Below are 15,084 nucleotides of genomic sequence, written 5' to 3'. Positions count from 1 at the left end.
CTCACCACCACCCCGGGGCCAGGCTGCCCGGAGGGTGGCCGGAGGGATGGAGCACCCCAGGGAGACTGGGGGGGGGTCTCACTTAACCACCAGCCCACCCCTTGATGGGAGGGCGGGATGCTTTGTTTGCTAATTAACACCACGAACCAACAGCAGAGATGATGATGATGCCCAGGATGCTGGTGTGCCCGGCAGGTTGCTCCGGTGGCCGAGCCTGTCCCCATAGCCGGGGGACATCCTGGTCAACCCCCACCATCACGGTGAGACTCACCTTCGCTGCCGGGGGGGCTGGAGGCGTCACGCTCGGCAGAGCCCTCATGGTCCGAGGTGGCCCCGTCCCTCTCTGAGGGGCTCTTCTCCCCCACCAGGCCGTCCTCGCCTTCCTCCATCGCTGCCAGGGAACCTGCCGAAACACAGAAGGATCGGTTAATGGGGGGGTAAAAAACAGAGGGGGAAAAAAAAAACCACCCAGTGGGTTTTCCCAGTTGGGAAATGTAGGATGGCAGTCCCTTGGAGGTCCTTTCCCTCCCCCACCACAGGCACGGGGCCTGGAGGAGATGCCCCGCAGCTCTGCACACCACGGGAAGGCAAACCCCATCCCCGGCCAGCCCTGTGATCCAGCATCTCCCTGGGGTCCCTTGTCCCCTTACAGACGGGGGACTTATAGAGCCACTGCCTTGCTCTGGGGTGTCCCCTGAGGGATGCCCGGTTCCCCGCAAATATTGTGGGGAAATGAACCTCGCATCTGCCCGGGACATGAGAGCGGTCCCTGCGTGCCGCAGTCACGTGGCTGTGGCGTGGCGAGGTGACCATCCCGCCGCAGCCGTCACCTGACCCCCCCCCCCTCACCAGTGCTTGCCCTGGACAGGACGAGGGACCCCAGAGACGGTCCCCCAAGGTCCCCAGCGCCCCTCGTCTGATGGGGGACCCCCCATGCAGCCTCCCACCATGCCCACAGCCTGAACAAAGCGAGACGCCGCGGCAGGGACGCGGGGTGCACAGAGGGGGCATGTCCCCTCTGCGGGGGACATGTAGGGGACACCCCAGCAGCCCCTCATCTCCCCAAACAGCCCTGCCAGCCCACGCTGCCGTTTCCATGGCAACGCAGCATCCCCATCCTCGCTGCAATCAAGAAGGCGAGAAACGGCGGCGCACGCGGCTCGTCCCGCACGAAGCCACACGCCGGGGGCTGCCCGGTGTCCCATCCGGCACCGCCTGCCGAGCCCGGCACACGGGCAGGGGGAACGGCGCGGTGACAAACCGTCTGCAGACCTCAGCTGCTCTCCGTGACTCCAGGCATGTATATTTACAGCGGGAGAACAAAGAGCCCATAATCTATACAAAGCAGACAACAATGAGCGTGAATAAAGAGGCTGCCGGAGAAGGGAAGGCAATTTATTCTAATTCTGCTAATTTCAGTTCCAGCACAATTAAAAAGGCTCTGATAATATTCAGAAACAATCGCCAGCTAACAAATCGTTTCTCTCGCTGTAAATGAAACATTGTTAGGCTAATTTCTTCTTTCACGCCTTCACGGCTCTCGGGCTTCTGATAAAGTTAACCCGACTCTCGCCTGCTCCGTGGCTTGGCACCTCCAGCCTGGCTGGGGAGGGATGGACGGGGCCGGGAAGGGATGGATGGATACCAGGACCACACGTGGCACCCACCCAGGGGTGCCCAGACCACCCGCATCCTGCCCCGAAACACAGACCCCAGTCTGGGAGGGAGACGGGACGCCCTGTATAAATGCAGCTGTGTACAACCTGGGGTTTGGGTACCACAGCATCACTGAGCGCCTGTGGGGATGATGGGTGGCCGGCAGCATCCCGGTCCCACATCACCGCGGTCCCTGGATGCATCCCATCACCCAGCCTGCCCCACTGCAGCATCCCGCTCCCAGCGTGCCCATCCATCCCCAGGGGATGCTCTGCCACCGGTGCTCCTGGCTGTATGGGTTAAACGAACTACTGGATAGCTTAAAAAAAAAAATAAAAAAAAAAAAAAGGGAAAAAAGGAAAAAAAAAAGCAAGCGAGGGAGAGGGAGCACGGAGCAGGGAGCGGAGCGTCACTTCTCCGGGATTGCTGGAAGCCCTGCACAGTTATCACCGCACACAGCCTCCCTCGGCTTGCCTGATCTGTCTATTCTTCATTAAGCAAATACGCTGAAATGGAAATGAAAACATAATAGCTATTTGATTTTCGGCGAGATATTTTGCATATTGGTTCAGTGCTGATAGTGGAATTTCATCAACTCCCTTTTTTCATGCTTTAAAACTGAATTACTGAGGCTGGCTTTACAGAGAGGGGAAGAGCCAAAAAATGCTCCCTTCCAAGATACTCCGCTTCGACGATTAACTCTTCTCCCTCCCTCCTTTTTTTTTTTTTTGATAACAAGGAAGGATTTTTTTTTCCCCTCTTCTTTTTTTTAAAAAAAATTACAATGATTGTAAAAACTTGCAGGAAGCGGAGGCGGTGTGCCCATGTCACCCGTGCGGAAGCTGGGGATACAGGTCCGGGTGGGTGTGAGGGTGGGCATCCCCGAGGCTTTTCCAGCGGTAGGAAAACCTGTCCTTACCCAGGTGATGATTTAATCGTTTCACTCAAATTAAGGTTCTCCCGGCGCAGAAACAATAAACCTTTTCTTGATTCTTTGCGCTTAGCCGGTAAATTTAATAAAAGGAAAAATAATATGGAAAATAGAAAAGGAGGGGGGGACTTCTCCAGGCTGCCAAGAGTGAGACCCTGGACGCTCCGAAAGCCGGCACGCAGACAAGAGCAAAGCGATAAGAGGCCTCGATAACAGATAGAAAATAGCAACAGCCCCAGACTTTCCCACCGGCCCTGGAGCGAGGAGGAGGAGGAGGAGGAGGAGGAGGAGGAGGAGGAGGAGAAGGATTTCCCCGTGGCGGAAAGCGGGTCTCAGACCAAAACCACGTGCGGGCTGGGGGCAACCTGCCTTCGCCATCTGGCATTCACCGGCACCCATCCAACTCCAAAAACTTCTTATTTTTAAAAATAAAAAGGCTGGGCAGGTGGTGAGCCCAAGGGAGGGCTCCTCTGGGAGCCGGGGAGCGAGGGTGAGAGCCTGGATCCGGGCGGCCTCACGCCCCAAACCTCACCTACAGGCACCCCAAAGCTTGTGGTGCAGCGAGTCCCCGGGGAGCTCAGCTGCGGGGTGTCACCTCCCCAGCACTGGTGGGACCCGTGGGATGTCCCCAGTTCCGCCGGACTGGGTGGGACCACGCAGGCAGCACGATGGAGGCTGTCTTCTTCACCCTTCCAGCTCCACCTTATCCTCCCGCTGGCCTTGAGTCCATCTTCCAATTAAAAATAAACCAAAATAATAATAAACCAATAAACCCCAAAGCAGCCGGGTGAGGCTCCCCACCAGCACCGCCCCGACGCTCATCCATTAAACCATGACAGAGATGCGGGGAATCCAGCTCGGGCATCGCCTCCTTGGGGCGGCACCGCTGCCTGTAAACCTCCTTATTTTCCCCCAAATTTTGCAGCCGTTAGCAAAGGGCTGCAGGAACGGGCACAGGGGCTGGTGTTTCCCAGGGAAAACCGCTACAGGAGAGGGTCACAGCCACTCCTGATCTTTCCTTGCACTGGCTGCAAAACCACCTCTGCTGATTCGGTGGGGTCTGACACAGCTCGGGGATTCCCCAGGGTCTCGTAGCAGGGTTGCACCACGTCAGCCCCGCAGCAAGCAACGCCCAGAGAACAACCTGGGCTGCAAATCCAAAAAACCACCGGTATCTGATGGGACGTCAGCCCGCCTCTTCTCACCCAATTTCTCTGCAGTACGTATTAATGTTTGCCTTTACCGACGACCTCGAGTGCCCCCAAGTCCATTCCCTGGGGATCGGGGATGCCAAGCACCGCGGTGGAGGGCAAACGAGGTTTCGGTGGCCGGGAAATGATGCTGGTCCTCAAAGGTCACGTTATCCAGCGGGTTATTTTTTCCTTCCCCTCTTGGTTGATGCTGCTGGGATCCAGCGTTAAATAGCAACGCTCTCCAAAAACATGAGTCCCATGAGAAACACCTTCCCTCGGGACCCCCATTGTGGAAGAAAATGGACTTTTTTTGAGCACAAATCAACCCTCCCCCCTATCAGCCCGGCTGCAGCATCCTAGGGCCGGGCTCCCCCCATGGATATCAGCACATTAAATATCAGCCCTGTGCATGGAGCTGATAGCGGTTGGGGCCAGCCCCAGCAGCACCTATCTCTAATTAAGGGCCCTTCTCCATCACCCCCAGATAAAACTCACCCCGACCCTTCCCGCAGTGCCCCGAGCTAGTTAAAAGGGTAAGAAAAAAAGAAAAAAAAGTTTGGGGAGCTGGTAGGTAGAGGGGGGATTGATAATGTATTTATAATAATTTATTATTAAATTATGCCTAAATTATCCAGGAGGGGAATGAAGGATATTGGGGAGTGAAGGTGGTGGGGGATGCTACAACTGCTGGTGGGATGCTGCGATTGCTCGGGGGCGAGGGGGGGGAATTTATAATAATTTATAATTAAATTTATAAAGTATTTAGGCCTAATTTATCGAGGAGGGGAATGAAGGCGGTAGGGGATGCTGTAACTGCTGATGGGGCGACGCTGCGATTGCTCACGGTGGGGGGAAATTTATAACAGTTCATAATTAAATTTATGATTTATTTAGGCTTAATTTATCCAGGCGGCAGGGAATGGAGTACAGTGGGGGAATGAAGGATAGCGGGGGGATGCTGCGGTTGTCTGCACCCGGTAGCATCCCGACCACCGCAAATCCCCATCCCGGTGACGCGTCCACCGGTGGGACGCAGCACCCCGAGCATCCCTGCCCGATCCGGGGCAGCGCTGCCCCAGGGGAGCCCCCGGCCGCAACCATCGGGGAAGAAAAGAGCCGGGGAGAAGCAGAGCCTGAGAAAAAGCAGCCCTGCTGATAGGGGAGAGATTGGTTTCAGCCGGAGCTGCTCCCCCTGCCAAGTCCATATCCTATCTGCGCGGGGTGCAGTTACTTAACATTCATCACCGCCTGAACTCTGTAACTTTATCAGCGGCCGAGCATGGCGCCATCGCCGAGCCCAGCCATGCCGCGGGGGGCACGGGAAAATAATGAGAAAGAAAATACAGGGACAATGACAATGAAGTGACTTTACGTTTCAGATGGGGTCGATAACACCCTGATAGATTTTAAGAGAGGAGAGAGTCTAATAGAGCCGTCCCTGGCCCCGGCACATCAGATGGATGGGAGCAGATTGCTCCGTGAGAAGGGGATGCGATGCTTAACGCGGTCCTGCCTTCCCGGCTGGCGGTGGGGCCGGGGCAAGGAGAAGACATTCAAAGCACAGGAGGGAAACTGGGGCAGCTGGTGGGACCACACGGAGTCCTTACTAGGGGGACTCGGGGGTGTCCTGCATCCCAATCCGCATCCGAGAGCAGTTTGACATGTTTAATCCCATGCCGATCCGGGCAGGATTTGGGCAGCTGGGTATGAGCCCACAGCTGGGGAGCAGCTGGATACCCCGATAATATGGAAGGAAATGCCATCGGTGAAGATCAGGCTCCAAATGTGCACGGGTGTGCAAGGTGGCAACGACGCGCAAGGTGGCACGAGTGTGCAAGGCTCATTGCCACCGCCGCTCCTGCACCAGGTGCCTTCACTGCTGCTGGCCAAAGGGAGTTTTTCTGGGTGAAAAACCCCTCAATTCTGGTACTTTTTCTCCCACCTGGAATATAAAGCCGTTCCAGTCGGGAATGGCTGGAAGGAGGGGGGATGCTCGCCCGGCAGCATGGCCCCATGGAGCCCATCAATACCAGGTGACGGCGAGGCCAGAGGTCAAGCTCTTTGCTAATCTAGAGACAAATTAGCCCAGAGATGCCGTGCTGGAGCCGTCCCCCTCCCCATGGGAAGCAGTTTTAGGTCCCACCAGGTCCATCCCACTGCCAAAAGCTGCCGGGAGGGGAAGAGGAAGAGATTTCAGCCTCCACCCCAAGACTTTCAGTCCATGATGGCACCAGGCGAGGACAAGGATGGAGGAACAGGGACAAGGAAGATAGTGGATGTGGCACTGAAGGCCACCAGACCCATCACCAAAAGTGCTCTGGCTAGGGTGTCCCTGCTGCTCCCAGCCCCACAGTGTGCCCAGTGCCAGCTCCCAGTGCCCTCCTGGACCACTCTGGGGTCTTGCAGCAACAAGCAGGGACCTGGCCGGGGGTGGACTGCAGCAGCATAAAAGGACCCTAAGAGGGTACAAGATGGTTGGGTGGCCCATCTGCAAGAAGCAGGGTGGGCTGCTGGCACCAAGCCTGGCCAACGAAGGTCACCAGGGGCCACTGGGACAGTGCTGTCTCCAAAAACCCTATTGCTATGTATCGTTCCCCCCCTCCCCGCATCCCATCCCCTCCCTCGTAGCCTTCACTGGACCAGCACAAGCACCCGCTGCACCGCAGCCCCTCCATCGTCAGCACCTTCACCCAGCACCCCCAACCCTCCTCCTCCTCCTCCAACTCCAAACAACGTGGACGTTCATGCCCAGCTCCGCGGGTACCGAGTCTGCCTCTGTGCAAACGCGCGTGCCTGCGCTGCCTCTTTTTTTTTTTCTTTCTTTTTTAATTTTTTTTTTCCTGTTCTTGGCATTTTGGTGGAGCGAGATAAGAGTAAAAAACAACAGAGCTGCTCGGAGAGTGAAAAAGGGAGATAGATAACGCAGATACTGACTCCTACACAAAACAGTCCTGGCTTTATCAGTGCTTTTTATCACAGTTCCTCTAAAAAAAATAAAGAGAGCAGCCCAACTGGAATGGGGCACCACATTAAAAAATGAACTTTATACTGTTTGCTCTTTAGTTTTATATTTAGATGAAACAAACTTAGATTCTTGCGGTCGATACCTTTTCCAGCGCAAGGAACCAAAAAGTCTGGAAGCCCCATTCGCTCCAGCAGCGATGAGTGAGGAAACTCAGGTACAATTTAGAAAAGCAGATGCTGAGGGAGCCGTGCCTGCTCCCATCACTCAGCCTTTTTTGAGGCCACCGGGCACAATGGTTCAAGCATCCTTAAGCCTGGATGGACCAGCGGGATGAAGCTGATCCCAAGGCATCCCACTGGAGCAGGCAGCATCCTGCAGCAGAACCTGTGAGGCTCAGGTAGGAGGAGATGGGTGTAGAAACGCAGATGCCTCCTGAGCATCCCTGCGCCCCGCCAGCTGGTTGCTGGTCCCTGGGGACAGCCAGAGCCCACCCGAGATGCCACAGCAGGCGCCAGGATCCCAACAGCGATGCCACAGCCATGTGGCATCGCTACAGCCGGCGAAGCCAAATATCCCCACGATGTGAGTGGGTCCCTGGCACCCGAGGACAGCATCTCCATCCTAGAGCGGGGACGTGACTGCACGTGCAATACACCCCATCCATACGGCTCCCAAAAAAATTCTTTGCCCACTGCAAACCCTTGTCCCCCAGGGCACCGCACAGGACTCTCCCTTCCTGCCACCAACCCCGGGCACAGGCTGGCATTTTGGAGCAGAAAAACCCCAACCCAGAGGGCACGGCCAGAAAGAGGGAAGGGGAAAAAGAAAAGAGAAAAAAAAAAAAGAAAAAAAAAATGGACTGGAGGTTTTTCCCTCCCCTCGTACTCCCTTCCCTACCTTCTTTTTGAAAAACATAATTTATCTGTGTATTATCAAGAAATCCAGACACTTTAATCAGTGAGCTATGAAGTCAGTATTTCCATTCTTATCTAACGGAGGAGTGGAAATAGAGAGCAGATAGGCAGCTCCGAGCCGGTCCGTGGTGGGGAATGTTAATGGGAGGAGCGGCAGAGCCATTGGCTACCGAGCTGCCGCTATCGCTGCCATTATCGGGGCGTTATCAAGGCAACCATCGCAGCGCAGTAATGGGGCCAGTTCAACTTTCCGCATTATCATAGGAGCTGGAAGTAGCATGAGAGGCCTCGGCTGGGAGACGGAGAAGCGAGAGTGGCTGAACTTCCCGGTGGAGCAGGGAGGGGAGGGGAGGGGGGGAGCTAAAAGCAGTTTTTCCTCCTCGTGGTCCCCTGAGCTGGCGATGCGCGGGGTGATGCTCTCCCGCTTGGGCATCCTCCTGTGCATCCCCGGTACCGACCCCGATGAGCATCCCCAAAGCCCCAGGTACCAACCCCTACACCCATCCCCAAAGCTCCGGGCACTGATCCCGCCGCACATCCCCAAATCGCGGGGCCACGACCCCCGGCTTGCCAAGGACAAGAGAAAACAATGCATCTATATTTCATCAGATGAACAAATTAGAGGAGCACATTTCCTCCACGCGCTATCAAATGGGAGATGTCAAGAAAATATGTTGATGTGAGAAAGAGGAGATAAAGAATTATTTTGGAGGAAAAAAGCCGTGGAAGGCTCTTATCTGGAGTGACTCATAGGCACACACTCCTTAACCCCACTGCAGCCCAAGGTCAGCAGTAACATTCCTTTTGGCATTTCATCCCTTCCAAAAAAACGTGTTGCTGCAGGAACAATGCGGAGCCTTTGCCGGGCCGCCATCGGAAGGAAGAGGGCACGGTATTACCCCCGAAACACTTGAACTTTCCTGATAAAATAAGCAGCGGGACAGCAGCCTGGCCAAGCCGGAGCGTCCAAAAGCCCTGAGTCAGGCAACAAACACAGTCATGGGATGTGCTGCAGGAAAAAAAAAAAAAAGAAGAAGAAAAAAAAAGAAGAGAGATTGCCCTCCTGCTCTTCTCCAGCCAGGGGGGAGCTGATCTCTTCTTCCTGCAGCAAGAAAAATCCATGCCCTTGACACAGCCATAGGCTTTGCAGAGCCAGAATGTGATGCAGGGCCGGCAGAGAGGTGTTTCCCACTTAAATAAAGAAATCTTAGAAGCACAAGGTTTCTCCAGTCCTGCCGTCCCCCCAGTTTGCTCCAACTGGTGCTCGGGGCTGCTCACATCCCTCTTGCCAGGCAGCCTTGGCTCCCAGCACCCGCCTGCGCCTCCATGGAAGGTCTGGGCTGGTTTTCTCTCCACAGCATCACCCCAGTTGGCGTTTTCCAAGGCAAATAATGCCTTTTTTTTTTTTTTCCCCAGTGGGATGGACAGCATGCATGGAAAGCATCCTCTTCCTTTCCCCAGAACGGGTGTATTTGACACCAAACTCACCAACACCAAGCAGGGCACAGCGGCTCTGTCCCCAGGCTGTGCCAGACCTTCTGCTCCGGCTTTGGGCAGCAATGTCCCTCCCTTTTCCAGGGATGCAGGTGGAATCTACCCCACGGCCGGCGTGGGGCTGTGAGCGCTGCACAGCGAGGGGTGCCCCAGGGATGCTACAGATGGTGGAGATGGACATGGTGATGCCGGAGGACTTGGCTCCCCAGTGACTTGATGCCATGATGTCCCAAAGATGTTGCCATCGCTGGGTGGCTCTGATGGGTCCCCAGGGAGGGGACAGGGCTGCCCCTCTCCAGGAACCGTGGATCACCTGCACCGTGGCGCTATCTCCTTGCGCAATCTGCTGCAACACCCGTGGGGAAAGGATTGCTTTCTTCCCAAGCCCTGATTGCCGAGCTGGCCGGCTCACAACTTGGCGAAAGGGGAACCTGCAGCTTGCTAGGTGGCCTCGTGATTCACTACGGAAAATAAGACCTTGCCCAACCATGCAAGTTCAGAGCCAGAGCTGTAAATCCCAGCCGGAGGTGGCTTTCCCCGGTCCGGCGTGGGATGTCAGGGACGGTCCCTGCAGCGTGGGCATCACCGCAGCTCTGTGCCTGGCTCAGGATGCCTGGGGAGGGGGCAGCACGGGGGTGTCCCGCGGGGGTGCGGGAGGTGGAAGAGCAGCAGCAGACACAAACCAACCCAACCCCAGCGCCAACGGGCCCTGGAAGCGGCCGCCTGCCAAAACCCAGCGACGTGCGCTGAGGCTCTCGGCAGAACAGGTTTTGCCACGCCGCCGGGTGCCCCACGCATGGCTGTGGCCAGCCTGGATCTGGCACTTGCCCTCCGAGCATCCCACATGCATCCTCCCTGCCTGATGCAGAGATGGGGATGGCCGGGAAGAGACATCCTGGGGATAAGCCCCGAGCGAGGTCACGAAACGGGCCCGCAGGGTGGGACAGCCACAACACATCCTGTGGCCGGCAGAGCATGGGACAGCCCAGAGCCCTGTAAATGGATATATTGCTCCAGAGAGAGGTCGAGGTGAGTTGTCCCCTCTGCCACCAGGCGCTGAGCACAGTGCCGACCCCTCTCCCAGATGCGGGACCCGCAGGGATGCTCGTGCCTGGACCGCCATGGAAGAGGAGAGAAACTTCTTCCAGCATCACCTGTGGCTGGTCCAAACCCCACACCGAGCAGGAGAGTGGCTTTCCTGCAGTGCTGCCAAGTTACCGGTGGGAAACGGCCGGTGACAGCTTGGAGAGCTCACCACGGTGGGCTGCGTCCCACCAGCACCACAGCACCGCCAGCCCCCTGCCCCATCCCACCCTGCGGGGACCACGATGGGTCCTCGCCTCCAGGATGCTCCCCATGGCGCATCCCAAGAGACTGGCAGCTTCTGGGATGGGCAGAGGCGCCGTGGAGGCAGATGTGCCATGGGGCTTTGCTGCCTGCACCCCTGCCAGCACCAAGGAGCCGTGCCGGCGAGGGATGCCACTGAGTCAGGGCTGGCAAATGCCTCCGGGGGGGAGTTTGCACAAGAGGGGAGGGGTTGGCAGGCAGGGAGGCAAGCAGGCAGCGCCCGTGGGAGTAGCAGAGATGTTGGACACGGGGATGCCACCCCCGGGATGCCAGGAGCAGGGCCGGGCACAGGAGGGGGGGGATGCAATGCCGAGGCAGCCCCTGGGGAAGCACAGAAAATACCGGTTTTGGGAGCAGAGCCGGGACTCCCTGCCTGCACCCAGCTCTTCCCCGGGGAGCAGGCAGCAAACACTCCCCACCCGGCAGAGCAGCCCGGGGTAACGCACCTCCCCAGACACCCCACCGCCCACCCCGGCCCGGAGCATCCCTTCCCCGGCAGGTGTGGATGGGGAAACTGAGGCACAGAGGCTGGTAGTGATGGAAAAGTGCAGCAGCATCAGAGGGGCTGGAGGTAAAAAAAAAACCAACAAAAAACCAACAAACCAACACAACCCAAACCCAAAGCAAGTGGAGGCAGTTAGTCACCTGCACGGATGGAAAGGAAAGGAGCGACTCAGCGAGCAAAGGGAGCAGGAGAGGAGCGGGCAGGAGGCGTGCCGGGAGCATCCCACGCCGCCGGCTCACCACGCCACCGCCGCTAAAAATAGACCCCGGGTTGGCCACTGTCATCTTTACAAGAAATGCAATTTTCCAAGCTCCTGGGAAGGACTGCTCCCACGGTCCAGCCAGCACCATGACCCCCTGCCCGGCACCACGACCCCCTGCCCGGCACCATCGCAGAGCCCATGCGGGACCGGGGAGCGGGCGAGCTTGCAAAAGAAGAAAGGAAAAAAAAAAAAATAAGGAAAAAAAAAATAGTAATAAAAAAAAAAGATAGAGAGAGAAAACACCCAACCCAAACCACCCCATCAAGAGGTGGCAGGGTTTAACAGCGTGGATCGCACTCGCTATCTAACACCATCTAATAGCGATTAAAGAAAATCCACACGCAAAAATATGAGGGTGCTTTCGCCTCCACCCCCCTCCCCGTCCCCCCCGCCACAGCCCGTGCGTTCGCTGCGCAGAGCAGAATGGGAGATAACGATCGAAAAAGAAAGTCAAAGCTCTCATCAAACTAATGCAACATCTGCAGCTGATAACAGGCGCTGGGGAGAGCTCGGCTTCTCAGCCCAGCTTGTTTCGCAGAACACATGGAGGGGGGAAAAAAACCAACCACCTTGAGAAATAAAAACACATATGCAGCTGCCCCCCCCGCCCCCCATCAGATAATTAAAGCTCCTGTGTTAATCACATTTGCAATGGAACAAATTGTTGGAGCCCTTTTGCCCCTCTTTACTGTGTTTGTTGTTGTAGCGAATCCTGCTCTGGTCTGGTGGGGAGAGATAAGTGGTACTTATCTCCCCTGGCAATCTCTATCAGGATGGAGATCGGGCCTCCGCACTTATCGGGATCTGAGATCTACTGTAACTGAAAGCAGAATAGAAAGGGAAAAGGAAAAAAATAAAAAGAAAAAAAGAAAGAAAAGAAAAAAAAACCCCACAAGCAGGCCCCTGCAACTACTACAAAAATGTTTGTTTCCAGTTAATTTCGGAAGGAAAATATCAGCTTCCCCCATCGGAGGACCCGGCGCTGCGTGTGCACGCACAGGCAGCTGCCAGCAGCCTCGCTCATCAGCTGTCTGCCCGCACTCCCATGTTTGAAGTTAATAAATATAACAGGCTATCTGGGTTGGAGATCAGCTCCTGCTCTCTATCAGCCCCTCACATCTATCTACCAGCAGAACAAAAGACAGAAAAAAAAGAAGAAAAAAAAAAAAAAAGAGGAAAAAGGAAAAAAAAAAACCCACCCAACCCCTACAAAGCAGCAGCAACTGCGGGGAGGTTGTTGGGTTTTACAGCCACAGATGGAGCAGGGGGCGAAACGTAACTGTCCCCCTCCCCCCAGGCAGGTACCCCACAAAATAAATTAAATAAATAAATGCTCAGGGTCTTTTCTCCACTATCAGAAGGCACCATCTAGATGCAATCGGCTTCCAAATCCTCACCGCCATGTGCCACTGGGCAGAGCGGGTGCTCCCAGGGGGGGCTCAGAAGGACCCCGCGTTGGTGGTACCCCCGTCCCCCTCCATCGCCGCATCGCTCCAGCCCGAAAAAGCAAAAGAAGGTTAAAGCAGCCGGTTAAATATAGTCCAGTGTCTGATCTTTGTCTTATCGCTCTTGGCGATCACCCGCTCTCCCGGCGATCTCCCCCGTGAGCCTATCTGAGCATCGCATCGAGCTTTAAAAAAAAAAAAAAAAAACCCAACAAAAAAAACACCAACCCAAAACAACAAAAAACACACAAAGCAACAAAAACCCCAAACCCAGAAGAGATGAAGCCAGGGCGAGAACATAGCGTCACCCAGGAAAATAAAATCAGCAGATACCAATCTGGAGGAGGTTTTTAATGCTCCAGCCGAGATGATAAAAAGGATAGACTTTGTGGAAACAGGTCCGGTCTGTACATGAGAGGAGTCTGGTTACCGGAGCCCTGATTCATGCATACCTTCCCTCGGCGGGGAGAGCTGTCGGAGGCAGCGGCAAAGCGCTCTCGCCGCGCTCGCCGCCTCTAATGACTGTTTTCATGTTGACACATACAGGAAGGGTTCCAAGCTTTCAGCTTTTAATCAGTTTTGGCCATCGCCGGCGGCCTGAGATCAGCCTCCCACTTTATCATTTCTTCACATCTCTGCAGAAAACCAGCAGAGGAAGGAGATACAAGTCGCCTTCGCCCGGCCAAGCTGCCACGGCCTCATCCAGCCCCATTCACCCCCCTGTCCCCCTTAAGGTCCACGCCGGTGGGTGCCAGGACCAGCCAGGCATCCTGCCATCGGCGCGTCCCCCACGCACGCAGCTATCGCCCCACATCGGCGTCGTTATTTTGGCGGCTGCGATGCTACCGCTCGCTTCGGTCTTAAACGCTCCCAGTTTAATGAGCTGGAGCTGCCCAGGGAGGGATCAGCGGGCAGCCGGGCTTTTTGCCGAAATAAAGCCGCGGAAGTTGGATAAAGCTAAAGGAGAAAATTATCACCAAAAAAAAAAAAAAAATAGGAGGCAGCTAGGACTATTTTTAACTCTACCCGGGTAAAAGTCTAGCTGAGCTTTATCACCAGAGCAATCACCCCAGGCAGGGAAACAGGTAGGTGCAACTCAGCCTTGCAATTATTTCAAGAGAAAGATAAAGCTAGATTATCACATGGTGGCCAGCCTTCCCTATCCTCCCATCTCCCTCTTATCACCAGCTTCCATCGACTCGAGGGGGAAAGAAGAGGAAAAAAAAAAAAACCCAAAAAAACAACCACCCCCCACACACACAGCAGAGAGGAAGGGGAGAAAAGCCGAGCTAAGCCTGTCACCGAAAAAACTTCCAGCACTTCGCAGAATTTCTCAGCGCAGATGGCACATCCCCACCAGACCGAAACCAGATGCCGGCCAATGGGTTGGATCGTGAGAAGCGTGACCCTCCGGAGACGGCGTATCGATGGGGGGAGATACGGATGGTGGCCAAAGTCCCATGGGACCCCACGGTGGTCCCTCCTGCTGTCAGCCCAGGGTGTTATCACCCCGTCCCTGCCCGGGCTGGGGTGCGAAGCGGGAGCGGGGTGGGGGGGATCAACCAGGCAGAGCGACAGGTTGAGGCCAGGGCGGTCAGCGGGGACGATGGCAGCTCAAACGCTCCCTAAACAGAGTCAGCTCAGGTGAAACTTTTTTAAGGCTTTTGGTTGGGTTTTCCCATCCTGAAGGCTTTGGGGTTTTCAGCGGTGTTTCTCGTTCCGAAGTGAGGCAGGCACAGGAGCTCGGGAGTCCGACTGCTGTACCGGCACGCGATGGCGTCGGGGAGAAATCGGCCCTGTTGGCTGTGTTGGGATTTGGGGTGAGCCTTGTGGGCAGCCTTGCGGTGACCCGCTTTCCGCCAGTGGGGCTTTACTCTCGAGGGAGTTTTTGGGGGTCACTCAGTGATTTTTCTTCTGGCTGTTGTGGGCACAGTGAAGCCCCTGGAGGAGTCGAGCGGAGTTTTGCTCTTGTGTCTGCAGGGTTTGGGTAGTGCCTGTCCCCCCCAAGGCTCCTCGGGCTGCGGTGGGGGTGCTCGGGTTCACGTTCGGGGCCTTGCCCGGGATGGGCGTTTGCTGGACCGCGATGCCCACCCCCTTTGCAGAGCTGTTCATATTATCGACTGGTTACTGGTGCTTACAGGGCGGAAGCAATTTGTTTTCTTTTGTTAGAAAACAGCATTTGACACATATTGTAATAATATTATTGTTTTAAAGATTAAACCCCCACAGTCCTGAAAACAAACAGGTCTGAGGAAAGTGACATCTGTTTCAAGAAGCAAATGGAAAATAATCCTTTTTTCCCCCCGGTTTCGCAATTGTGCTTCCATATTAAAAAAGGAGATGCTGTTGCTGTCACTGCTGCGTGAAAGATG

At 55.6% G+C, this 15,084-nt stretch overlaps 1 protein-coding gene across 1 annotated transcript in view; it reads right to left on the bottom strand.

Moving 5' to 3' along the window:
* The window catches only part of ZFPM1 (zinc finger protein, FOG family member 1), a 40,218-nt gene that overhangs the window by 19,544 nt on the left and 5,590 nt on the right, over positions 1–15,084 (bottom strand). Inside the window, exon 2 of the mRNA XM_009890047.1 lies at positions 272–403. Within this exon, the coding sequence (XP_009888349.1) occupies positions 272–403 (132 nt within the window). The remainder of the gene's footprint in view (positions 1–271; positions 404–15,084) is intronic.

The sequence above is a fragment of the Charadrius vociferus genome, unplaced genomic scaffold (assembly GCF_000708025.1).
Source record: "Charadrius vociferus isolate BGI_N301 unplaced genomic scaffold, ASM70802v2 scaffold1028, whole genome shotgun sequence".
NCBI lineage: Eukaryota > Metazoa > Chordata > Aves > Charadriiformes > Charadriidae > Charadrius > Charadrius vociferus.
Note: the sequence above shows the minus strand (reverse complement) of the source record. Positions and strands in the feature narration are given on the sequence as shown.